This window comes from Rutilus rutilus, assembly GCF_951802725.1.
Source record: "Rutilus rutilus genome assembly, chromosome: 9".
Lineage (NCBI taxonomy): Eukaryota > Metazoa > Chordata > Actinopteri > Cypriniformes > Leuciscidae > Rutilus > Rutilus rutilus.
In genome coordinates this window covers 36,437,784-36,464,120 of record NC_140223.1, presented here as the reverse complement: position 1 = coordinate 36,464,120, position 26,337 = coordinate 36,437,784, and the positions used below count along the sequence as shown (strand labels likewise).

The window sequence follows — 26,337 nt, the reverse complement described above, 5'->3', positions numbered from 1 at the left end:
GACACATAAGGTCAGTGCCAAAATAAATGAAGGATGAGCATTGTTTTATTTTTTATTAATTCAGTGCCATGAGAACAAGAGGTATTGCATATTCACAATATGACATTAAAATTAGCTGCCAGGAAATGCATTTTTTTTTACATAAAAATCCAGTGCTTTCAAAGCATTACATGTTTTCAAGGTTTTTTTTTTTTTTTTTTGCTTGATCCAAAAGACTTACATATAATTTAAAGTCATTTTTAAAATGTGAAAAATTTGGTTTGCATTGAGCCCACGTCTTTTTATGTATAGAAGGATGAGCATTGTAGAGTAACTCTAAAAGTCTCACACGTCAGCGCGATGTGATTATGAATATTCATGAGCTAGTTCCTTCTCCAGCCCTCAGATGGCAGTAATGAAGCTCAGGCATCGTCAATGAAGATGAAGAAGAGCGGAAGGCGGTACTGATGTTGTGAGACGCATGGAAAACAGGAGTGTAGAAGAAAGTTGAAGAAGCGTATGTATGATAAATAAAGTACTGTAAGCAGACATATAGCAGAGAAGGCTTATTCTTCTTGTATTGAATAGACCGCATCTGCACGCCGGATTGTCAGTGATGTGATGACGCTCTCGTGAGCAGAAATCCGCAGAATGTAAAGTAAAATAGACACTTGTCACACTGTACACTCTCCAAAAACACAAGCGATGATTTTCCTCTGAAACACCACAATGAGTCTGGCTCTGCACGAGCTGCTGCTGTGCTGTCGAGGACTGGAGAATGAGAAAGCCACAGAGAGGAAGGTGTGTGAAACATCTCTTTTCTTATGCATTATTAATCAATGACCCGAGGAGGATGGACATTCACCTCAACTTCAGACATGCCAAATCATAATCACCAATAAAACATCAGCGTTAAATTGAGAAATTCAGTTTCTGAATATGAATTGAGGAAGGAAATGCGAATTTGAGTGGTAGGAGGGAGATTTAAATTGAGTAATCATTCAATAAAATCAATAAAAACAACATATGAGGTACTCTCAGAAACCCTGGATATTGATTATCAATATTTGACAATGATACCTATATAGAAATTTAGATGTAACTTATATATGGTAATGTTTTCAGTGTAGCCTATGTTTTTTATATTTAGTGGACAGTCACATATCTCCAAATGCTGTGATTTACCCTACATTTTTATGTTAAATATCTAGTATTATAGGTATTTGATAATGTGGTGCTCTACCATAAAATAACTTTTGATGTCTATTAGAGATCGACCGATATTGACTTTTTGTAATCAATACCGATTCTGATTATTTGCATGTTTATATGTTGGATAACTGATATACAGAACCGATATTATATTTGTTTTGATTAATAACAGAACTGAACAAAACTGTTCTAAAACTTATTTTATATGCTGTAAATTCTGTAATGTTCATAAATAGCAAAACGCATTTCTACATCAACAAATAAATAGTAGTCTGTCACTAAAGAGTCTCTTCAATAAAAACTTCATTGGGACAGGATTTGATGGAGTTTGTCTCCGTTTTTTAGCACCAAGTTTAAACTACATATCACGCATGTAACATATCTCATTTGTGCGTTAATGGCTGTTATGTTAAATAAAGTTGACTAATTAAGGGTTATTTTCTCTTTTCTCCGATTATGGAAAAATGCGTACATATCAGGGAAAATATCGGTAACACCGGTTATCGGTCGATCATTAACCATTTAGGGGTGTAACGATACGCGTATTCGTATCGAACCGTTCGGTACGAGGCTTTCGGTTCGGTTTTCGGTACGCATTACGTACCGAACGGTTCGTTGGACCATTTTTTCTGCCGACCAAAATTTCAATTTTATTTCAAATGAAGGCGCGTCGCGGGTGGCAAGCGCGCTCATAGAGGTTGGCGCGACCACAACATCAACTGGCAAATGCAATGTAAGGAACGAAACGGAGCTACTCTTATTGTGTTTGTGTGGACCGTTTATCAGTTTTGACCTGTGAAGCGGGACTCGCGAGCCCTATATGCGCGAGCCTGATTAAGCAACACTACCACACAGCGCTAAGAGATCCAGACCAGTAAAGAAAGCATTTGAATTTCAAATGCTTTTTGAATTCACCACTGAAGTAATAACATCGCTGCGAGATCTAGTGAGAAACATGCACATTTCTCTGTTATTAACGGATCAAACAGCGCTGACGTGGAAACCAGGAAGAAACATCATGCCATGAATGAATGAACTGACCGGTATCCACAGATCAGCAACATTCACCATGGATTTACTGTAGTAACACTAACTGCAAGGTATGGAAGTTTGTCAGGAATAGTGGGCTATAATGTTTCTAAGTAACATTACGTCGGTTTTATTTTGACATTATGAATACAATTGCTGCCCTCAAATGTTACTCTGAACTAAAATAAACCTTTGTTTAACTAGCCTACTATTATAATATTACATTTCATTTTGTCCAAGGAGCTGTTTTGTTTTATATGCTCATAAGAAGAGTCAAGCTCCATTATTACTCAGTAAAAAAAAATCAAAAAAAAAAATCATACTTTATAATGTTAGTTTCATTAAATAAAAAATAAAAATAAAAAATTATTTCAAGGAAATTTCTCTGGGATTTATTTATTTTTGCTGTATGGAAAACGTACCGAACCGAACCGTGACACAAGTGTATCGTATCGAACCGAACCGTGAATTTTGTGAACCGTTACACCCCTATCTATGGTACATTGCTTGTTTTGGCAATGTAGAACAATGTGTAATCAATTTAAAAATATATCCTGATTTTCACTGTAAATGAATCAAGCGGTGTAACAGTCAAGTAAAAAGAAATAAACAATTTTCTTGAGACCATTTGCATTGCATTTGTCAATTTGACTTGAATCCCACTGCTAAAACTTCATGTTTATCATACAGGGGTTTTCAAATCAAGGGATAGTTCACCCAAAAATGAAAAATCTGTCATCATTTACTCAACCTCAAGTTGTTCCAAACCTGTATGAGTTTCTTTCCTCTGCTAAACACAAAATATGATATTTTGGACCCCATTGACTTCCATAGTATTTTATTTCTCCTACTATGAAAGTCAACGGGGACCAGAAACTGTTAAAATTAAGTAATTTATCAATAGGCTAATTTTGCACATTAACACTTTGAGGTTGCTTTGAAACAATCAGTATTTTATAAATTGATATATAAATAAATCTTGACTGATGTTTTTTTGTTTTTCCAGAAAGAGGTGGATCGCTTCAGGAGACTCATCCGTTCTCCAGACACGGTGGAGGAACTCGATCGGACGTCGGGATGCAAAGCCTCCAAAGGCTCCAAGCAGCTCACCTGGGATGCTGTTTTCCGGTCTATCTCAGTTTTTATTTTTCCGTTATGTAATTCCATGGTGCGAGCTGACAGTGCGCTCACAATGGTTTTTCCTTACAGATTTTTACAAAAGTTCCTTCAGAAAGAGACAGAACTTCTGCAGTCAGGAAAAGCCAACGTATCCGCCATCACGCAAGCAAACCGGCTGAAAAAGATGCAGGAAATTAGCAGCCTGATGAAGTATTTCATCAGATGCGCCAACCAACGTAATGTCTGAGCTACTAATATTACAGTCGCTGTTCATGTCATGACAGTATTGTAGATATCAATGGATACAGAGCAATGTTTATTACTGTACATTAGATACATGTAATAAATCCATTACGGAAAATCCCACTTCTGTTCTGCAGGTGGTCCGAAGTTAAAGTGTGCCGAGCTGCTGTCCCATGTGGTGGAGGTCCTGCAGAGTCCGTTCAGCTGTGGGGCGTATGGCGAGGACTACAGCAGTATTCTGCTCAAGGACGTCCTGTCTGTGCGGAAATACTGGTGTGAGATGAACCAGCAGCAGTGGCGCAGTGAGTGCGAGACCAGTGTACCATCCCCATTTCTGTGTGTTTCCCTATTCCTGAGGTTCTTGTATTGAACTCTGAAACATTAAAGTCCCCCTGTAGTCAATAATTTTATCCTTTAAAACTCATCTTTAATCACCAAAATTACATATTTAAACTGGTTTTACTTAAAAACAATTTATTCATGCCTAAAAATAGCTTGAATGTAACTCTACATCTTTGCCTCATTTAGTATACGTGGTTCTATGAATATGCAAATGAGCCCCGCCTCCACTCACTCACTCAGCTCAGAGATCCACTCGTTGACGATCACACGTTGGTCTGATTGGTTACAAGGTAGTTTGTGACGTCAGAAACTTTTTCAAACCGTGTTTTTGAGTCTGTCTTTGGTTCACTGCAGTTTTAAAGGAGAACTCCGGTCAATTTTAACATTGAGCTCATTTTTTTGTACATTTGGAGTGCTGTCAGTACAGAGACCAACGACAAAAATCGGTGTTTCCTACACCGTGTTATCCTCGTTTTAAAATTTGCACCCTGTTGACTTCAATGGGGCAAGTTTTAAACCTGCTTTTAGCCTCTTAACATCCTTGATGTGTCATTACAAGTGCACAGGTCATGTGAGTGATTCCTTCGGGAAGTAGTCGATTGTCGAGTTCACACGCATAGGTTTAGTACCTATGATCACGCGCGTGAACTCGACAATCGACTACTGTGGACTTCGACCGAAAACAGGATGTAAATACAGGTATTTGCGCTGGCTGAATAAACATCATTTTTATTCATATCTTTCACATCTACTGCAGTCAGATTAACCCGCGTTCACCCCGAAGGAATCACTCACATGACCTGTGCACTTGTAATGACACATCAAGGATGTTAAGAGGCTAAAAGCAGGTTTAAAACTTGCCCCATTGAAGTCAACAGGGTGCAAATTTTAAAAAGAGGATAACACGGTGTAGGAAACACCGATTTTTGTTGTTGTTCTCTGTACTGACAGCACTCCAAATGTACAAAAGAATTAGCTCAATGTTAAAATTGACCGGAGTTCTCCTTTAAGGAGAAAATACTCAGAAATGGTGTTGACTTGACTTGATTTTTACCACAGGGGGACTTTAAAATAACCCAGGTCAGTGTTTATTTTGCAATAAAGACACGCATTATCCATACTTTTTAGGGTTTTTTGCTAATAACGTTACATGTAGCTTTGTTAATAATGGTGATCAGCCTTCCTGTTGTGGTTTTGTTTGTTGTGCAGGTCTGTTGGATCTGTACTGTGGGCTGTTCAGTAGGAGATCCAAGTCCATTAACAGAGTCCAAGTGAGTCGCATCCTCTACACGGTTGTTTGGGGCTGTTGTGTCCAAACGGAGGGATTGTCCCACACTCTCTTCAACTTCTTCCTGAAGGCTCTGAGCAACACCAGGTATCGTTTAACGCACGCCAAATATGTCTTTTCTAATAAAAAAATCACGTGCTTAACTTGTGTTGTGATGCTGTTCCTCAGGGAAGAAAGACAGCTGATGGTTCTGGACAACCTGGTGTCTGCAGTGAACGTGTTTCTGCGCTCAGTGCTCCTGTCCTGCAGGAGGAGGGCGTGTGCTCTGGGCGAGGAGGTCCTGTCCGCTATGCTGTGTGTTTACACTCAGATGAGACCCAGCTCGGCGCTGAAAGACGAGCTCGTGAAGTTTTTCCAGCTGCAGATTTGTGTTCATCACCCGAAAGGGGCAAAGACTTTAGAGACGGGTAATGATACAACAGTCATTTTAAAATGCACTGCTTTTTTGTATTTTTTGCTCTCGCATTTGTTTAAACAAACACACCATTGTAACTTGCAATTTCTTTAATAGTGTGAACATTCTGTTAAAGATCTTCTTTGGTGCGAGGAAGTTAGCCAGTCACAGCACTGGATGGAAAATTATCATTTCTTTTACAAATATTGGACCTTTTTGTTGCAAAAAACATTGCAAACTTTATAAACCAATCATAAATAGCATCATATAAAAATCTGAAACTGCATTTCATGATCCCTTTAATACTTTTATTCAGCATTAAATTGATCTAAAGTTGCAGTAAAGACATTTACATTGTTATATACATTTCAAATAAATGCTAAATACATATTCATCCTGACAATTTAATGTAACACGCTTTCCACTAAAATATTAAGCAGCACAGCTGTTTTCAATATTGATAATAATAAAAATATAGTTTCTTGAGCAGCAAATCATCATATTAGAATGATTTTTGAAGGATCATGTGACACTGAAGACTGGAGTAATTCAGCTTTGCCATCACAGGAATAAATGACATTATATTCAAATAGGAAACAGTTATTTAAAGTAATTCACAATATTACTGTTTCATTTTACTTATTTTTAATTTAATTTGATAAGAAATTGGCTTTGGTGAGCATAAGAAACTTTTTTTCAAAAATATTTACAAAAGAAAAGTTTACACACCCCAAACTTTTGAACAGTAGTATATACTTAAAGATACTGTACCTGATATTTTTTTCTTCTATTTGGGCAAAACGGTTTAAACCCCAAATAATATATTTTAAAAGCAATCATCTGTGAAAAAAAAACAGGCTTTATGCCTTATGCTTATTATTGCTTTTAAAATATATCATATATCATAATCAATATATCATAAAGATGTCATCTACTGTTTATTATAGAGGATTGTAAGCTTGTTCCAGGGACGGAAAGTCTTGGCCAACAAGACTTGGCCGCATATTGAACTCAGGGACAAAAATGATAAAATGAGCGAGTACATCATGAATCCATTTTCCAAACCGTGTTTTTGTATCTGAATCACTACAGTCCACCTATAATAAGTGTTTATATTGGGACTATTTTAGACTGGTTCGGGTCGTACTGCCGCGGAGTAGCCCAGTCATACACTCGTCATAGACAGAAACGGAGAGAAGTAGCTCCGGCTACAATGTTCTTCCACAAGACTGCTGCTTTAATAAAGTCTTGACCATGACTCTTTGCTGGCTCAGGTGCCCATGCGGAGGACTGGGTCAGATGGCAGGGTCAGCTCTGCGCCCTCTATGATGCCCTCGTCAGTGAGATCAGTCAGATCGGCAGCAGAGGGAAATATGCCACTGGCTCTCGGCATATTGCTGTGAAAGAAAATCTCATTGAACTGACCGCTGACGTCTGCCACCAGGTGATTCATGGATGTTTTAATGCTGTTGCTGCTCAATCGTCATTATTCTTCTTGTTTAATATTAATTAGGTACCTTGGTTGGAGTACTAAATACCAATACAGTAAATAAATACCATGGTATATCAATGTATTAGTATTACCATCATCACTGTACCTGTACACTGTACTGTTTTTATAATAACAAAGCACATTGTCGATTTGGTTAATGTGGTCTTGTGTATCACTTGTTTCCATCAAATTCTGATATGTTTGATTTCTAAAGGCTTACAGTATTGACGAATGTGCCGTGTTTCTGTAGTTGTTCAGTCAAAGCACTCATGTTCAGGAAGTGACATCATCAGTCTGTCGGGACACTGAGCGGGACAGTCCGCAGAGCTGCAAACGCAGGCGAATCGAGCAGCCGCTGACCAATTGGGAGGGGATACGATCCAAACTTCAGCCACACCACAGCGACTTCGACATTATACCCTGGTACAGTTTTATTTCAATTTAAAACACAAATAATTCTTCATTAACAAAATTGATATATTGGGCCGCTGGCAAAACCAGCAGTGCAAGTTTGAAAGGTGGCGCCCCGACAAATCTCGCGAGAATCACGACTTGCTTTACGGCACGATGTCACATACATCAACAAGTACTACATTTGACAAGTACTATCACAGCAAACATTCAGATCTGTGTTAGAGCTGCCGCTAATCCGCGATGGTCCTCACTGTAGAACACGAAATCCAGGGGGAGGAGTTGGATCTGGATCCAACTCCCCCCACCTTACATATACCTAAACCTACCCATCTCCACCCCCTCATCCCTAAACCCACCCCTAAACCTACCCATCTCCACCCCTTATATCTGGATCCAACTCCGCCCCCTGGATCTCGTGTACTGCAGTGAGGTGCTATTGGCTAATCCAGAGAGAGCAGTTGTCATGTACAGATGTATAGAAAAGGTTTATAGTCCGTATATAAACACCGATGACATCGGTAGCGAAATAGAGCAAATCACCTTTTGAAAGTAACTTGATGCTTCAAATTAAGATTGTATCAATTACATCGTTACACCAGTAGGTGTCGACAAGTGACTGTAAATTATTTGTCATTGAATCATTCATTCAATCATTCATCATTCATTAAAAAATGCTGATTCATCCAGTAATGAAACAAGTGGTCTTTATGAGTGAGTCATTGAATCATTCATTCAAACTGATTAAAAAACAAACAAATTCAAATGAATTAAATATTCTTTAAATCAGTAGATCACACGCAGAACTTTCCACTCCCATCTGTGCTTTATAAGAGTTGCGCTCTCACGCTAATCTGCCCTGTTTAGTAAATCTGGCCCCTAGTATCTTAATATTGCGTGTTTGCAGTGTAGCATCTCTTTATGTGCCTCGACAGGTTACAGGTGGCAGCCGCTCTGATATCCCGATACCCCTGGATCCTGCCTGTGGACGAGCTCGTGCCTCTGCTGGGTCTGCTCTGCCAGCTTCAGGGCGAACAGCAGCGTCGGGGCGAGAGGGGCCCGTACGTCCTGCGCTGCCTGAGGGAGCTGGCCCTCTGCCACGCCACGGGCTCAGCCAACGCCTCGGCTCACACTGCGGAGCTGGCCCGTCTGTGGGCCAGGGTCTGGGCTCTGGCTCTGCGTGGAGTCGGCTCAGCCCAGACCGGCACTTTGAGTCTGGAACTGCTGCGCACAATAGTGCAGGAATCTCTGGAGCCTGTTGATCGAGAGTTCTGGAAAGTCTTCTCTGGTGCCGTTTGCAAGCCTTCTCTGTGAGTTTCTTTGCAAAGTGTTCAGCATTACAACAATATTGGAGCTTGTAACAATATTGGAGTTTCTTATTCAATTAATTTTTAAAGTTAAATGCAACTTAATCTCTTATGTGAAAAATTATTTGCACTCATCTTTCAGTTTATAAAAAAAGAAATAATTTACAGTAATATGCTGAAGGATGTACACTCACCTAAAGGATTATTAGGAGCACCATACTAATACTGTGTTTGACCCCCTTTCGCCTTCAGAACTGCCTTAATTCTACGTGGCATTGATTCAACAAGGTGCTGAAAGCATTCTTTAGAAATGTTGGCCCATATTGATAGGATAGCATCTTGCAGTTGATGGAGATTTGTGGGATGCACATCCAGGGCACGAAGCTCCCATTCCACCACATCCCAAAGATGCTCTATTGGGTTGAGATCTGGTGACTGTGGGGGCCATTTTAGTACAGTGAACTCATTGTCATGTTCAAGAAACCAATTTGAAATGATTCGAGATTTGTGACATGGTGCATTATCCTGCCTGGAAGTAGCCATCAGAGGATGGGTACATGGTGGTCATAAAGGGATGGACATGGTCAGAAACAATGCTCAGGTAGGCCGTGGCATTTAAATGATGCTCTAAGGGGCCTAAAGTGTGCCAAGAAAACATCCCCCACACCATTACACCACCACCACCAGCCTGCACAGTGGTAACAAGGCATGATGGATCCATGTTCTCATTCTGTTTTCGCCAAATTCTGACTCTACCATCTGAATGTCTCAACAGTAATCGAGACTCATCAGACCAGGCAACATTTTTCCAGTCTTCAACTGTCCAATTTTGGTGAGCTCGTGCAAATTGTAGCCTCTTTTTCCTATTTGTAGTGGAGATGAGTGGTACCCGGTGGGGTCTTCTGCTGTTGTAGCCCATCCGCCTCAAGGTTGTGCGTGTTGTGGCTTCACAAATGCTTTGCTGCATACCTCGGTTGTAATGAGTGGTTATTTCAGTCAAAGTTGCTCTTCTATCAGCTTGAATCAGTCGGCCCATTCTCCTCTGACCTCTAGCATCAACAAGGCATTTTCGCCCACAGGACTGCCGCATACTGGATGTTTTTCCCTTTTCACACCATTCTTTGTAAACCCTAGAAATGGTTGTGCGTGAAAATCCCAGTAACTGAGCAGATTGTGAAATACTCAGACCGGCCCGTCTGGCACCAACAACCATGCCACGCTCAAAATGCTTAAATCACCTTTCTTTCCCATTCTGACATTCAGTTTGGAGTTCAGGAGATTGTCTTGACCAGGACCACACCCCTAAATGCATTGAAAGCAACTGCCATGTGATTGGTTGATTAGATAATTGCATTAATGAGAAATTGAATAGGTGTTCCTAATAATCCTTTAGGTGAGTGTATATGACTGTGACTTTTTTTGGCGGTGTAATTCTTATGTTTATGTTTATAAATATAAGCGTCATTAAATTTTCTTTACAGCAAATAAATGTATAAAAAAATTATTCTAAATGATATTCCATAGGAATAAGTTGATAAATGTTTAATTTTAAGCCCATGTTTATTGTTTCCAAAATTATCACAAATCATTTGGTAACACTTTCTATGAAGCCCATGCTTATAATATATGATAGCCCCATTTATGCTTATTTATAAGTAAGTATTACTATTCTATAAACATATTTATAAAGACTGCTTAAGACCTATACTGCTTTATAAGAACAGTTATAGTTACTTTTATATTATTTTTACAATTACGTATAAGTCATGCATTTGTTTTTTCAATCCGCATGCTCATAATCCATTATACACTGACTTATAAATTATCAAATATCAAATAGTTCCAGAGACACTTGTTTGCTGTACAAATTAGTTATCAATTATGTGTTTAATGGCTACTGTTTGCATTAGAGGTCATGAATGGTAATTATGATTTGTTAAAATCTATATGTCCTCAGCCATATGCATGGTATTACTTATAGCAGTTTGGAATTATACTTTAAAAAATATGATTGCTAGTATTTTTTTAAATTTAAAAAGATTTTTTTTCCAACTGTTTGTATTAATAATTTCTGTGTTTTTCCCCCCATTATTTTATTAAAGGAATTATTGTTCATTAGTTACATCTACAAGTAAACAACTTAAAATGCTAATGAGCTTCATGATTCATTACACTAAAATCTTTAAATCTTCATGATTTCTTAACATTTGCTTTAGGAAAACTGCATCCTATGTTTTCACTTTACTTAAAACCATCAATGATGCATTTATAGAGGTTAGTAACTGTATTATCACTCACAATAAGTATTTATAAGAACACAACACTGCTATTAATAACAATATATTCACTTATTTGACAGAAATGAATCTGAATTACTGGAAAAAAAAAGTAACTATAATATAATAACATTATAGAAATGCTGGTTGAATCTTACTTTATATGTAACCATACGACTGACTAATTAATACTTATAAATCAGTGTATAATGGATTATGAGCATGCCAATTAAAAAAGCAAATGCATGATTTATAAGTAATTATAAAAATAATATAAATGTAACTACTACTGTTCTTATAATGCAGTATAGGTCTTAATAAGTCATTATAAACGTATTTATTAAAAAGTTATATTTACTTGTAAGTATAAATGGAACTATAATTCATTATAGGTCTTCATAGAAAGTGTTATAAATCATTTTAACAATTTCGACATTGGTGAAAAGTGCAGAAATTTTGAAAAACAATTTATACATCACTACTTTTAAACCTTCTGCCACACCCCATAGACTTCCATTATAAGTGCATTACTGTCAATCAGATTTACAGTAGTCAAAATTATTTTCTCCAGAAGTAACATTCAATATATGTTGTTGATAGAACTTAAATTCAATTTGCATTTAGCTTGGAATATTTATCTAATGTCTCAAAACTCTCAGTAACTTTCACTTCTTATTGTTTCTCCTCAGCGTTGGCGCCCTCAGCTTGGCCCAGGCCTTGTTGAAGTGCTCCGTCCCCAAAAGCGTTCACAGTCGTGACGTCATCAGTGGAGTGCTGACGGAGACGGGTGGAGAGCCGCCCACCCTGAGAGACTCCGTCATCAGCTGGCTGCTCATGAACGAACACAACGAGGAGACGGAGGAGAACTGCAGACCTCACCTCATTATCACCAGGTCCAGCATCACCAGTTAGCATAGCATAGTGGGCCAGTTTTGCACCACTCTGGTTTCCTTCAAAAATGTAGTTTAGTGATTAGTCATTTTATTAAATTTCTCGAATTCTATTGGGAAGCCACTACATTTCATCTTTGAATTTGAACTGAAGTTGCTACTAATGTACTGTAAATATTGGTAGCCTTCTGAATAATATTTTTTTGTCTTTGTAGGGATTTTCCATTGAACCTCATTCCTAGAATTCTAGTGTCGTTGACATTGAAAGACAGCAGGGCAGGACTAACGTTTCTGATGGGCAGCCTGAAGCCAGAGAGGTGAGTGTAACAACAGGGTTGCCAACTCTCACGCATCTGGCGTGACACTCACGCTTTCAGCATCAATCTCACGCCCTCATGCACACGCAAGAAACGTCACGCCAAAATCCATGTTTCTCCCCTCTCAATCCGTTAATTTTCTGTTGATGACTATACTAGACCACAGCGTATTAATGACAGGAGAGGAGTTTAAGGCCCACAGCTGTAACATCTGCCCACAACGTTCTCACTGCAGTATTCTCTGATCGTTGACTCCCTGAAAACCTTGCACCTGATACATCAGTTGCGTGTGAAAAGTTCAGAGAGAGTACAGAGCATAGGTTCGGAGTCGGAGCCACTGATGCGCGTTTGAAAGTTTGGAAGACAATCAAGGTAAGCAGATAATAAAATGGTGTGCCTTTCACTACAGACGTAGCCTTGCCTAATCAGTCTGTGTGCCGAGAGTACAGACTTCAACTATTAGGGATGTTAACCGATGACCGTTTGACCGATGGTTGACCGTATCAACGCTAACCGATCAAAGTTGTCAGTAGTCGGTTAAAAAAAAAAAGTGATCTCTAAATTAGGCTATTATAGACAGTGGACTAAACGCTACTACAGTTAGCCATCTCATTCCAAGATCTTTTTGTGTGAAGTGAACAAATCCCTCACACTAAATTTTTCATAACTCGCCTGTTTGTACTTAATAAACCAATAAAAACAATTTGGCGCGAGGTCACAGCGTTTGGGTTGGTGCGCTCACAAGGTTTGCGAAAAGTAAAGGCTACAGGCTAAAACACTCGAGGTTAGAGCCAGGGCAGACGACAGGAATCATCATCTTTCTTTATTATTGTTAGCACTACCTCAAACTAAAGCGGCGTCTCTTCGGAGCTGTCATTTTCTTAAATGAGCCGCGGCAATGTTTCAAATGAGCTTCTAACGCTAGACAAACGCCTTTATTTTCAACGCGATCACCTTGTACCCAAACCATTTTGAAACTAAGGAGCCATTTGTCCTCCGATTACATACAAGCTCCTCGGCGCCGCGTTTGCGGGACTCATGTTTCGCGCTGTAGGGGATTTTAAAAAAGTGACGTGAGCGGGAGGCAGAGCGGCAGAGAGATGCGACAGAGTTGCGAAATTGCAGGCGCTGCTCGAAATGGCTGTTATTTCAAATAGCGTAGCATATTTTAAACTAATCGGTTAACCGGTTTCAACCGGCTAATGAGGCTCGGTGGTCGGTCAAGAGAATTTTTAGTTTTCGCCATCCCTAGTACAGACTTCAACTATAGTTGCAAACGTTGTCTGATGTGCGTTATGTGGGCTATTTAATTGCTCAATAAAAATAGGCTCATGGTACAAATTACATTTTGGCAAATCGGGCAAGTGGCATTTTAAAATTCCCCAAATTATCAAAGGTTGCCCAGATTGTGTTGAGTCTGCCACAGTCAAATGCGGATGCTGAGCGAACCTTTTCAGTTATTGGCCTAAACAAGACTGACACCAGGAACAGACTGTCACTTGATGGCACCCTGTGAGTGATGGGAAGTTCGGATCATTTTACTCACTCGCTTGTTCTACCTCGTTCATTTTAATGTTTTTTCGAGTCATTTCGTTCATTTAAGGGGCTTTAAATGTTATACTTTTAACAGCCAAATTCCACGAAAACATCCACCTACGCAATCTTTATCATATTCTGAATTAAGAAATCATTATAATGCAGTCAAAAATAATTTACAGGGAACATAAATAATTACTTTACCTTCTGAGTCTTTCGTTCATTTGTCGTTTCGTTCATTTCTTTCGCACTGAAGTTTTACAGAGTCTCACTCCAGCCAAAATCCCAAAGTTGGCAACCCTGTAACAAAACTGGCTAACATACTACTCATACTATTGTTGTAGTATGTCTACAGTGCATACTATGCAGATTTTATGTAAACATGGAGTACCCAGATCACCAACTATATTTGCACATTTTTTGGGGGGTATATTTAGGGTTGGGAATCGAATACTTGAGGTCAGGAATCGGCCTTGACTAAATGTAAAATGTAAATGATAAGTCATATTTGAGGTTGATGGAAATTAGGCGAACGTTGGAATTTCCTACCCGGCATACTGTAATTACCACCAGGACGACTAACCGACTGATAAAATCTTGGTAGACTAAGCTTCTTCTTGTCGACTAGCGTTTAAGTCATAGTGGTTTGCTATTGGTGGATCTCATGTGAGTGACAGTTTGTCCCAGAAAACACATCATCATGGAAAAGAAGAGGTGTCGCTGCACAAGGCAGAGGAAGTTATTTTGATTAAAGATTATGAGGGAACATAAATAAGAATAAATAAATACAAATAATGACGTGCACAGGTAAATAATTTATAATAAATACTGCAATATTACATTATTCAAATTTCATATATCAAAATTTGAGAATTGTTACTAATGTCTCTAATAATATTAATGGTTCTGTCTGATATTATGTCTTTGTGTCCTATACAGTTTCTCTTCCCAGAGTTCTCCCCTCACTGAGGCGATAGACACTTTGGGAGAGGTTGAAAGTCTCTTCCTGCAGTTCAGTTTTGATGATACCCCTCCCAGCACTAAAGTTACAGCCGATAGAGACGGTGTTTACTCAGAGAAACCACAGTTCACTGTTATTCCAGCTCTCAGAAGCAAACTCGAGCTCAGTCTCCTGTCTGTCGCGGAGCAGCTCTTTAACTGCTACTCTCCTGATGTAAGTACAGTAGACTATACAGTGGTGGTCAGAATTAATGGCACCCCTGGTAAATATGATAAAAAATGGTTGTAAAAAAATAAACCTGCATTGTTTATCCTTTTGATCTTTCATTCAAAAAATTCGCACAAATCTAACCTTTCATTGAAGTAAAATAATTGAAAGTGGGGGGAAATCACATTATGAAATAAATGTTTTTCTCCAAAACACGTCGGCCACAATTATTGGCACCCCTAGAATTTTTATATATAGTATATTCCCATTAATATTTACCTTTATTTAGCACACCAGGGTGACTAGGAACATGAAATTGTCCAGCTTTGACTTCTTGTTTCACAGGAGTTTAAATATGAGGAAACACAAAGGCCAAGTTCCCTTGCTCATCCATCGCGATGAGTAAAACCAAAGAATATAGTTCTGATGTGCAGCAAAAGATTGTTGAGCTTCACAAAATAGAAAGTGGCTGTAAGAAAATAGCTAAAGAATTGAAAATCCCCATTTTGACCATCAGGGCAATAATTAAGAAGTTATAATCAACTAAAGATGTTATGAATCTGCCAGGAAGAGGACGTGTGTCTATACTGTCTTAATGGATGGTGAGGAGGAAAGTTTGAGTGGCCAAAGACTCTCCAAGGATCATGGATGGAGAATTGTAGAGATTAGTTGAGTCTTGGGGGTCAGAAAGCCTAAAAAAAAAAAAAAAAATCAAACAAACCCTACATTACCACATGTTGTTTGGGAGGGTTTCAAGAAAAATCCTCCTCGTTCATCCAAAAATAAACTCCAGCATATCCAGTTGTCAGACACGACTGGATCTTCAAAAGGGACCAGATCCTATGGTAAGATTAAACAAAAAAAGGGCTTTTTGGCAGCAAACCCACCAGATGTGTTTGGTGCAAACAGGGATAAAGAGTAGGCTACCCCATGCCTACGGTTAAATATACTGCTGGATCTTATATGTTGTGGGCCTATTTTTTTGCTGGAGGTCCTGGACATCTTGTTCAGATACATGGTATTATGAATTCTAGCAAATACCAACAGATAAAAAAACAAAACCTGTCTGACTCTGCTAGAAATCTTATAATGGGCCGTGGTTGGATCTTCCATCAGGACAACGGTCCAAAACAAACATCAAAATCAACACAAAAATGGGTAACTGAGCACAAAATGAAGCTTCTGCCATGACTGTCCCAGTCCCCTAAACTGAACCCCATAGAAGATGAGTGGGCTGAACTGAAGAGAAGAAGCACCAACATGAAATTGTGAATCTGAAGGATCTGGAGAGATTCTGTATGGAGGAATGGTCTCTGATCTCTTGTCAGGTGTTCTCCAAACTCATCAGGCATTATAGAAGAAGACTCAGATCTGTTATCTTGGCAAAAGGAGATTGCAAAAAGTATTTAATAACAGGGTGCCAATAATTGTGGCCGACGTGTTTTGGAGAAAAACATTTATTTTATAATGTGATTTACCCCCCACTTTCAATTCTTTTACTTCAATGAAAGGTTTGATTTTTGCACATTTTTTGAATAAATGATCAAAAGGATAAACAATGCAGTTTTATTTTTTTACAACCATTTTTTATCATATTTACCAGGGGTGCCATTAATTCTGACCACCACTGTATATAGAATATGAACGTCAAAAGCAATGGTAGCATGTCGATAACATTAAAAATATATATTTTTAAGCACCGCTATACTATAATAGACACATTTTGCTTCACAAATGGCAAAACTGAGGGCTGAAACAAACCAATAAACATTTGATTCACACTATGTAAAGTATGAACTCTTTATTGCAGTTAGATCTGATCTGTAGTGTCTTCATTTATCTCCCCTCTCTCTCTCCACAGAGTTCAAACACTCCTCACGAGTGTGTGCTGCGCTGTGCTTCGCTGCTCACTGGAGTTCTGGCTGCGTACGTGTGTATGGGACTCCTCACAGAAGAAGAGGCCTGTCGCTCGCCCCTCTTCCTAAAAGCCAAGGTGGGGTTTTCCATCCATTTATTTTCATCAATATTGTTTTAAAAAATCACGTCTAAAGCAAACAGAAGCCATTATAATCAGTGATGCTGTCTACACTGGATACAGTACAGATGTTCAGTTCAGTTTCTGATGTATCCACACACTTGAGTCTGCCGAAAACAGGACAAGTGAAAAGTTAAAAAATGCTTTGACACGTCCTGTTCAAACAGCTCATTTTATTTGAATGGCTTCCCAGATCGTGTCTGAAGTTTGTTCAGAATATTTGACTGCAGATTGTTTTGAGGCACAGTGTAATGGTGAGTTTGCAAAGAAATTTTTAGGAGCTTTCGCACCCAGATAGTTATATGAACTTAGTTATAGGAACTACCCACCAGTGTGTTTCCCTGAGAACCAATGGTTCCCTTAGGAACATTTTCCTGGTTGCATTCGCACCGCCAGTAGAACTCTGAAGTGACGTAAGCCGCGCTTGTTGTGACTTTTATTTTGACGGCGCTGAGAACGCCAGAGCCTGAGCAAACAAACAGCGCTCGCATTCTCCATGTTCATTAGTTTACAATCTGTGTAACAGTGTAACTGTGTAACAGTCCTGTCTAATACGTTATTAGATAGAAGTGTTATACATAGAAAGTAGACCGTATATGAAAAGGTGTTAGCGTATGCCGTGTGGTTGATGCCCAGTGTCGCTAGCTGAGCAGAAATACATGATCATGTTTGGCTTGGTTTGTTGTACTTTCTCCTCAGCGTAAAGGTTAAGATGTTCATCTGTCACTGTTTTCCATGTTCGTAGAGTTTGTGGAGTAAATATATAGGCTATAATCTGTGTGTTTACACAGCCTTTTTAAAAATGGCGGGTGCTGGTGTTTCGCGTGCATTCGGCCAATCAGCGAACACTAACGTCACTGTTAGTTCCTAAAGTGCTGGTTTAGACCTGATTCTGAAGTAGGAGCTCAATTAGTTCCTCCAAAAGGAGTTCCTAGAACTAAAATCATTCCTAGTTCCTGCGGTGCGAATACGCCAAAATCCGGGTACTTCCGCCATTAGTTCTAGGAACTATGAAAAGGTTCCTCCAGTGTGAAAGACCCTTTTGTTGAAAGGCTCTGACAGCAGCTATCGCAACCCATAAGTGAACAATTTGATAATGTAAATGATGGTTTTATATGGATAATGTGTTCAAAACATTAACTCATGTTCAATAGCGAGTAGGCGTTGATACAGTTTCCTATGCAGTGAAGTTAGCCAATCATAACAGTGGCTGTTTACTGACAAGCCTTAAAGGAGCCGCCCCTTAAAAACAGATCATTTCAGACAGAGGCTCAGAGTGAGGGTTGAAAATATTTATTTTTCAGTTCATATACATTTGTTTTTTTTGTGCATGAAATTTTAAAGTCCCCCTGTAGTCAATAATTATATCCCTTAAAACTCATCTTTGATCACCAAAATTACATATTTAAAAGTTTTTTTCCTTGAAAAAAAAATGTCTTCATGCCTTAAAATATCTTGAATGTAACTCTACACCCTTGCCTCATTTAGTTTATGTGGTTCTATGATTATGTAAATGAGCCCCGCCTCCACTCACACGTTGATCTGATTGGTTACAAGGTAGTTTGTGACGTCAGAAACACCAGCGATTTCAAACCGTGTTTTTGAGACTGTCTTTGGTTCACTGCAGTTTTAAGGAGAAAATACTCAGCAATGGTGTTGACTTATGATTTTGCACATGGTTTGTCTTAAAGCATTTTAAAAACACCACATAGACATAAACAATATTAAAGCTTGATTTTCACCACAGGGGGACTTTAAAATTGATAAGTGAACCTTAAAGGTGCAATGTGTGATATTTCTGAGGATCTATTGACAGAAATGCAATATAAGATCCATAAGTATGTTTTCAGTGGTGTATAAAGACCTTACTTAATGAACCGTTATGTTTTTATTACCTTAGAATGAGTCATTTATATGTACATAACAGCGGCCACTCCCTTCTATGAAGGTCGACATATCGTGACGTCATGTTTCTACCGTAGCCGACAGCGAACAGACAGCACTACAGAGCGCGTTTCATCACTAACTTGAATGAGAAGCAGCAGAAAAAGACGCGGCTTCCTACGTCGGCCACCATAGCCTCTCATTCGAGTTTGAAATTTCAAGGAAAGACCGGAAATTATTGACCGGTTGCAATTTGCAAATCTCACCACTAGATGCCGCTAAAAATCACACACTGCACCTTTAAGGAACATATATAAAACATTTAATAAAAAAAAAATACATGTATGACCCCTTTAAATTGACTTAATTTAAAATATATAATTATGAATTGTATTCGCAGAAATGGTAATAAATAAATAAAATGGGATAGTTCACCCAAAAATGACAATTCTGTCATCATTTATTCAACCTCAAGTTGTTCTAAACCTGTATGAATCTCTCTCTCTGCTGAACACAAAAGAAGATATTTTGAAAAATGTTGGTTAGCGGACAGTTGATGGGCCCCGATGACTTCCATAGTGTGGGGAAAAAAAATACTATGGAAGTCGAACTCTTTAACTGTTTGGTTTCTGACATTCTTCAAAATATCTTCTTTTGTGTTCAGCAGAAGATGCCATTAAACAAACATTTTAAAAATAAAATATTGAAAATATTATATTTCTGTTGTTTCCACAATGATTTGGAGCGTCAATTGAAAATGTATTTATGATTACAAATTATTGGTTAACATTTTTTTACTCTAGACCCTGGTAATTAATTACTTTTTCCTTCCTTTGTAGGCATTGGTTCAGGAATTTAGTCATTACTTATCAACGGCAAAGAGCAGACTGGCTGAGAACGATACCATCACATCAATTCAGTCAGTGATGCTGTTGTGCTCTGATAGTATTAGTAGAAGAGAAAAGGTAAGCTACAGTATATCACCAAATACAAGGTATGACTGTTAAATATTTTCTTATTCGATATTTATAGTTTTGTATTTTACACAAATAATGTAAAATACGTTTTTTTTTTTAAAGGGTTGATGAACTAAGAAATCAAATTTTCCTTGAGCTTTTGACATATAAGAGGTCATCATACTATAAGAATATCCTGTAAGTTTCAGAACTAAAAACTTCCTTGTTAGTCCAATAAAAGCTTTTATTGACGACAGGCACAGCGAACGACAGGTTTTTCAAAGTGGGGATCTATGACGTCAAAGGGTATCAAACACCGCCTCCTCAGAAGAAGATCAACGCCTACTTCAACACTGCCTGTTTAGCCCCGCCCACCGATTCACGCTTTACAAGAAACTCATTATAATATGCAAAACTGTTATCCAATCATAGCAGTGGCCGTTTACTTCCAAGTCTTCAATGCGGCACGCCCATAAAAACAGAACATTTCAGGAGCTAGGCTCGAAACCAGGGTAGAAAATAGCCTATTACTTATTCATTTTGATGTTTTTGAATGTAAAAACCAAGCGAACGTCATAAGTTGACCTCAGACAACATTATACATTTTTTTAAAAAGCCAGTTCATGACCCCTTTAAATATTTTTTCAGGTCAATCAAAAATCCAATGTTTCTTAAAGGGATAGTCCACCCAAAAAATGTAAATTCTGTCATCTTTTTATTCACCTCGAAGTTGTTCCATCCAAACCTGGTTGACATGTATTCTTCTGCAGAAAATAATAAAAAAATGTTTTGAAGAAGGTTGGAAACTGAACATTGGAGCCCATTAACCCATTAACCTGACAAAGATTTCATTTTTCGTGGGCATCAAAATCCCATGACCTCGCCGTTGCCAGTGCCATGCTCTGTTGTTTGCGCTATGGGATTGCACCGTGAATATACATATTTTTCTGCTCCAAAATATGTCATTGGCTCGTGTGTAAAACTTCCTTGTGAGTCAAATTGTTCTTTCAAGTCAGTTCTTTTCAAAGGTTTGGTCAAACAGGTTCATAGGTCTGAATGTTGCACTTTTAAAAATCCTTATCCAGTAACCTCAAAATAACTCCACTGATTTAATATTTTTTTCTAGGATGACAAAGTTTCTACCATATCTCGCATTTTATTCATGAAGACTTTGCCTGTGAGGTTGCTGAACGACCTGTGTGACATATCTAAGCAACTGGTGAGTCCACGTCTCCTGAATGAGTCTACAGGAAGTTACGGGAGACATGTTTGTTTATGAATAAGCAGCAAAAATGTCAATTTGATCACCAATCACATTTTTGAAAACACAGGAATGATACGTTTTACCTTATTATTTATGGTTTTTCAGTTAGAGATGATACTGAGATTTTACAACCAACCTTCTAGTTGTGGGTGATATGATAAGTTAATGTCACAGACTCAGAACAGTGTGCGAATGAGGCCGGTATATACTGCTAAACATGTGATGTAAATGTATGTGGCATTGTACAGTATGTCGGGACGGAGGCGCCAGAACTGATTGCACTGTAGCACAATACAACGATTTCTCTTTAATGGCTGATCGTGGAGACATTTTAATGTTTCACAATCTAAAATCATATCACACTCCCCTACAAACTTCTGTTATTTATCTTTTCCAGAATGACACTCATCTAAAATGCACCTTTTACTTTTGCAGTTGAGCAACTCGAGTAAAAAGGACCACACAGTCGTGGAGAACGACCCAATGGATGAAGATCAAGTGGATGCGAGCAGAAACCAAACGGACAATCAGGAGGAGATTGATCTGTTTGAAGATGGAGATGGGACGCACCTCAGCACTTCCAGACCTTGCCAGTCCAATGACGAAGCTTGCGATTCAAAATTCAGCACAGGTGCTCAGGGAGATAGTGGATGGGACTCATTGTGGATGGGATTTCATATTTCGCAGCTGTTAAGATCACAAAATTTATTTTTTTTTCTTCATTTTCGATCGTAGGGACCAAGAGTGCATTATCCGAGGAGCATTTATCTAGACAAGACTTGGCCTTCCTGTCTGTGCTTGGATTCCTGTCGCTCTGTGGATCCTCAGAGCTCAACGGTGGATTCTCCTTCAAACCTCTGGACACTCAACGCAAATTGCTCAAACTACTGGACCTCACAGACTTTTCTCAGATGCTTCACCTCCACATGGTGATTATGATTTCTTAATGTACTGACTCCATAGACTGTATAAAACAATAGACGTAGTGTCCGTGACGTCACTTGTAGATTTCTGGAGAGCATTTTTTAAGTCCAAAGTGGGCGGAGCCGGCCGTCGCCATCTTGGCAGCGCGACACTCTCGGATAACCGGAAATGGACAAAGAGGCGGGATTAGCTGAGGTGACGTGACGCTAACAGCAGACAAACGGCTAGTAGTGACATCAGTGGAAAACCACGCCCTTAATTATGCAGAACTTTAAGGCTCAATATAATTTAAATTGATGAGTTAGGGTTAGGGTTAGGGTTAGGGTTAGGGTTAGAGGTTAGGGTTAGGGTTAGGGTTAGGGTTAGGGTTAGGGTTAGATTCTAAAAATTCACCCCCCCTCACAGTTGTCTTGAAGGGCAAAATTAGCTATACAGACCAAAACCACTTTTTGTACCCGGCTGAAAACATTTGTTTCTGCTGTAAAGTTGGGCATGTTAAAGGGGTCATATAATGCCATTTTTGTACAAGCTAATATGATTCTTTAGGGTCTAAATTAAAAGTTTGTAATATACTTTAATTAAAAATTCTCATTAGTATTGTAAGAAAACACTAATTTTACCTGGTGAAAAACAGCTCTGTTTTCAGCACGCCGTTTAAGTGCATGCCTCTTTAAATGATAATGAGCTTTGCTCACCCCGCCCCTCTGTTCTGTGGGCGTTTTGCCACAACACCACACGTGGAGTGTTGCCTTGACAACAGTTGAGGGTAGTGATGGGCATTCCGGCTCTTTTTCGTGAGCCGGCTCGTTTGACTCACAAAGGGCTCTTTAAAAAATATATGTTTTAACTCGCTGAAAGTCCACCGCACAACTGTGCAAGGTGAATATTCACATTTTTAATTGTCCATAACAACCCAAAAACGTGTCTGCTTGCCTTGCACATCTAATTAATGGCCAAAGTTATGACTGACCATTTTTCTTACCTTCTTTTTTTATTTTTTATGTGGATGTTATTGAGCTTGTAGAAGTTTAGCTCTTGCGTTCTTCTGAACATCTTGCGCTGCCATTGCCCGATGTCATTTCTGAGTCATATCAGACCATAATCTGTCTCTCTTTTAAATGCCTATTCCATGAGTGGTAGCTACGACTGGCTGTTTTAAAATATAATATCGAAACAAAATAACAAAATAACCCAGGCAGTCTCTTCTAAGAGACGTTTAGGCCTCCTCCAATAGTACTGACAGCTGGGCTCATAGTTTGCAGGTTTGCTTAGTGGCAAACTTTTTTCATTTGACTGGTTCAACCGCCACCCGCCCGAATTTAATTAAAATATAAAAAATTTTGTCACGTCATCCGCCCGATCCGCGGTTTATCCGCATCTCTAGTGTGTGTGTGTGTGTGTGTGTGTGTGTGTGAGTTAGCTCGGCCCTCCCTCATGCAGTTTAATTGTTTGACAACATCGCGTGTATGATTGACAGGAACAGAATGTGAGGCTGATCAGACAGTTGAAACAAATGTGTGTGCGCCTTTAGGCCTATATAATTATGTTTTTGTTGGTTTTTGAATTAGTCAATTATTTTAAATACAATTAAAATCATTCATTATTTCATTATTAGCCTACATAATGATTTAATTTCTATAGGCTATATTTTAAAAAATAGAGTCGGCTCTTCAGATATGCGAGCCGGCTCCCGTCGTTCACCTACAAGAGCCGGCTCTTAGATCCGGCTCATTCCTGAACGACCCATCACTAGTTGAGGGTAACGTTATATTTTGAAGAATGGCAGCGGGAGTCTCTGAGGACACTGTGCAACCGTATCAATTTGAACCGGAGTCGGAAAACAGGACGTTTCTGAATGGTTGGTTAACGTAATGTCACTTTGATCTATCTTTATATGTACTGGCAGGATAGAGTAGTGAGATACGAACGCTATGTGTTTACTGATGTATACGTTAGTTCATTGACAGATTGATGTTACAGCTAATGGTCATGAAAAACTTTTTTCCGGTAAATGTAGGCTTGTCCGTGATGCGTAACGTTAGCGTTATCTATGCAGTGTTAGGTACAACTGTCAGGGCTGAAGCACTAAAATTAATTCTGTTTAAAAAATAACCAGTCTGTGAGACTATGACAGTCATTAGGCACATAAACAACACATACTCAGACAGGAGCTAATACCTTTTTCAATGTTCTCGTTTATAAAGCAGTCTGGTGAAATGATTCGCGCAAACATGAAAGCATTGACGTTGATCGTGGGGAATATTCCCTTCGAAAACAAAACTCAGCCACTGCGTCTTCAGCGGTTCGGATTTAGGAACATCAAAATGACTGCTGTGTTCATTATTACACCCAAGAACAGAACACCACAATCGCTTAGACGCCATTCTGCTCATAGACAGTGCTCCAGCGTATCAACAATGACGCGCGGACTATGATGACAGACAGCTCGCTCACGAGCGAGGGCGGGTCTGTGTTGAAACGCTGCTGTCAATCAACAATCGTGGGAGGGGCGTTGATTTTGTGACGTCACAAAATCGAACGGCCTGATTTGAGATGGGGGAAAACGTATAAGAAGATTAAAAAAAAAACACTGGATGGATTTTTATCATTTTATGATGGTTGTGTACAGGCACTGCCAACACACATTTCAGTACAATCAACCTGTAAAAGTGCATGTACCATTATATGACCCCTTTAACATGGGTGGTCTATGGGATTTTGCAGCCGGTCTCTAGAGGCCAGTCGATGAATTGCAGTTTAAGTCACTTCCGTTTTGGATTCAAGAGAGAGACCGGAAGGTTGCCGCTTGACTGACTCTTATGTAATTGAAACATTGAATTATGTCAAAGACTGTTCGTGGGGGTTATCTAGGACAAACCTTCAGACTGACGGCAGAAGGTCTGGACTCTCTCGCAGCTTTCATTGGCCAAGGACCGCCCAGAGGCCGTCTGACTGACATGTGACGCAACCAATCACAGTTTGTTTTTTCTCCGCGTCATGTTTAGGGGTGTGAAAATGTAAAGTTGATGTCCCTACGATTACAACCCAGCGTGCATCTAATAAATTATTCTTTTAAAGTCCCCCTGTAGTTAATAATTGTATCCCTTAAAACTCATCTTTGATCACCAAAATGACATATTTAAATGTTTTTTCCTTTTTTTTTCTTCATGCATTACTTGTGTAGTATCTTTCCCTGCTGAAGAAACTCCCAGCTGAAGTCTCATCTCTGGATCCTGAAGAATTTGATACTCTTCTCAGGCCTCTGGCGTAAGGATTCCTCCGTTTCCCTTATGTTCTGTTCAATATCTTAAATTTGGTGCATTAAAGTTCATTTTAATAAATGATCGAACAACTAATATCTCAATTCTTCTAAAGTGTATTTGATAATGTAAAAATGAAACCAACTTCAGTACCTGTGAATAATACTTTGGAATAATGAAGATTTTTTTGAAAGAAGCTTCTTATTCTCACTCAAATGCTGCATTTATTTGATCAAAAATAAAATAAATAAATACAGTAATATTGTGAAATATTATTTAAAAAAAATATTAAGTTTTATTGGTGCTCAATTATTACTAATGGTTCTTATTATTATCAATGTTGAAAACCGTTTTAAAAAAATTGTGGAAACTAATGCATTTTTTTCATGATCCTCTGATGCGTAAAATATTCAATGAACAGCATTTTATTTAAAGTAGAAATCTCGGTAACACTTTACAATAAGGTTTCTTTTGTTAACGTTAATTAACTACTTTAGTTAACGTGAACTAATAATGAACATTTATTTCAGCATTTATTAATCTTAGTTAATTTCAGCATTTACTAATACATTATTAAAATCAAAAGTTGTATTTGTTAATGCACTGAACTAACATAAACAATGAACGACTGTGTTTTTATTAACTCACTTTAACAAAGATTAATAAATACAGTAACACATGTATTGCTCATTGTTAGTTCATATTAGTTAATACATTAACTAATGTTAAATAAGACCTTATTATAAAGCTTTACCAAAATCTTCTGTAACAGTATACATGTCTTTACTGTCACTTTTGATCAATGTATTGCGTCTTTGTTGGAAAAAAGTATTAATCACTCTCTTTTTTTAAATCTTACCCCAAACTTTTGAATGGTAGTGTAACATGATTTCACACATATACTAAGCAGTAAAAATTGCTTTCAACATTGATAATATTAAAAAATGTTTTTTTGAGCGCCAAATTACAATGATTTCTGAATCATGATCATGTGACACTGAAGACTGGAGT

The 26,337-nt window shown here is 38.5% G+C and overlaps 1 protein-coding gene across 1 annotated transcript in view; it reads left to right on the top strand.

The window, feature by feature from the left end:
• The first annotated feature begins 432 nt into the window (after nt 1-432).
• Nucleotides 433-26,337, top strand: part of atm (ATM serine/threonine kinase) — a 77,201-nt gene continuing 51,296 nt past the window's right edge. The window contains exons 1-18 of the mRNA XM_084419125.1: nt 433-780; nt 3,227-3,348; nt 3,430-3,575; nt 3,720-3,884; nt 5,134-5,299; nt 5,381-5,619; nt 6,881-7,050; nt 7,349-7,521; nt 8,445-8,819; nt 11,782-11,985; nt 12,198-12,299; nt 14,775-15,009; nt 16,865-16,996; nt 19,762-19,887; nt 21,005-21,097; nt 21,578-21,773; nt 21,878-22,071; nt 25,251-25,333. Of these exons, the coding sequence (XP_084275251.1) occupies nt 709-780; nt 3,227-3,348; nt 3,430-3,575; nt 3,720-3,884; nt 5,134-5,299; nt 5,381-5,619; nt 6,881-7,050; nt 7,349-7,521; nt 8,445-8,819; nt 11,782-11,985; nt 12,198-12,299; nt 14,775-15,009; nt 16,865-16,996; nt 19,762-19,887; nt 21,005-21,097; nt 21,578-21,773; nt 21,878-22,071; nt 25,251-25,333 (2,993 nt within the window). The 5' untranslated portion in view covers nt 433-708. The remainder of the gene's footprint in view (nt 781-3,226; nt 3,349-3,429; nt 3,576-3,719; nt 3,885-5,133; nt 5,300-5,380; nt 5,620-6,880; nt 7,051-7,348; nt 7,522-8,444; nt 8,820-11,781; nt 11,986-12,197; nt 12,300-14,774; nt 15,010-16,864; nt 16,997-19,761; nt 19,888-21,004; nt 21,098-21,577; nt 21,774-21,877; nt 22,072-25,250; nt 25,334-26,337) is intronic.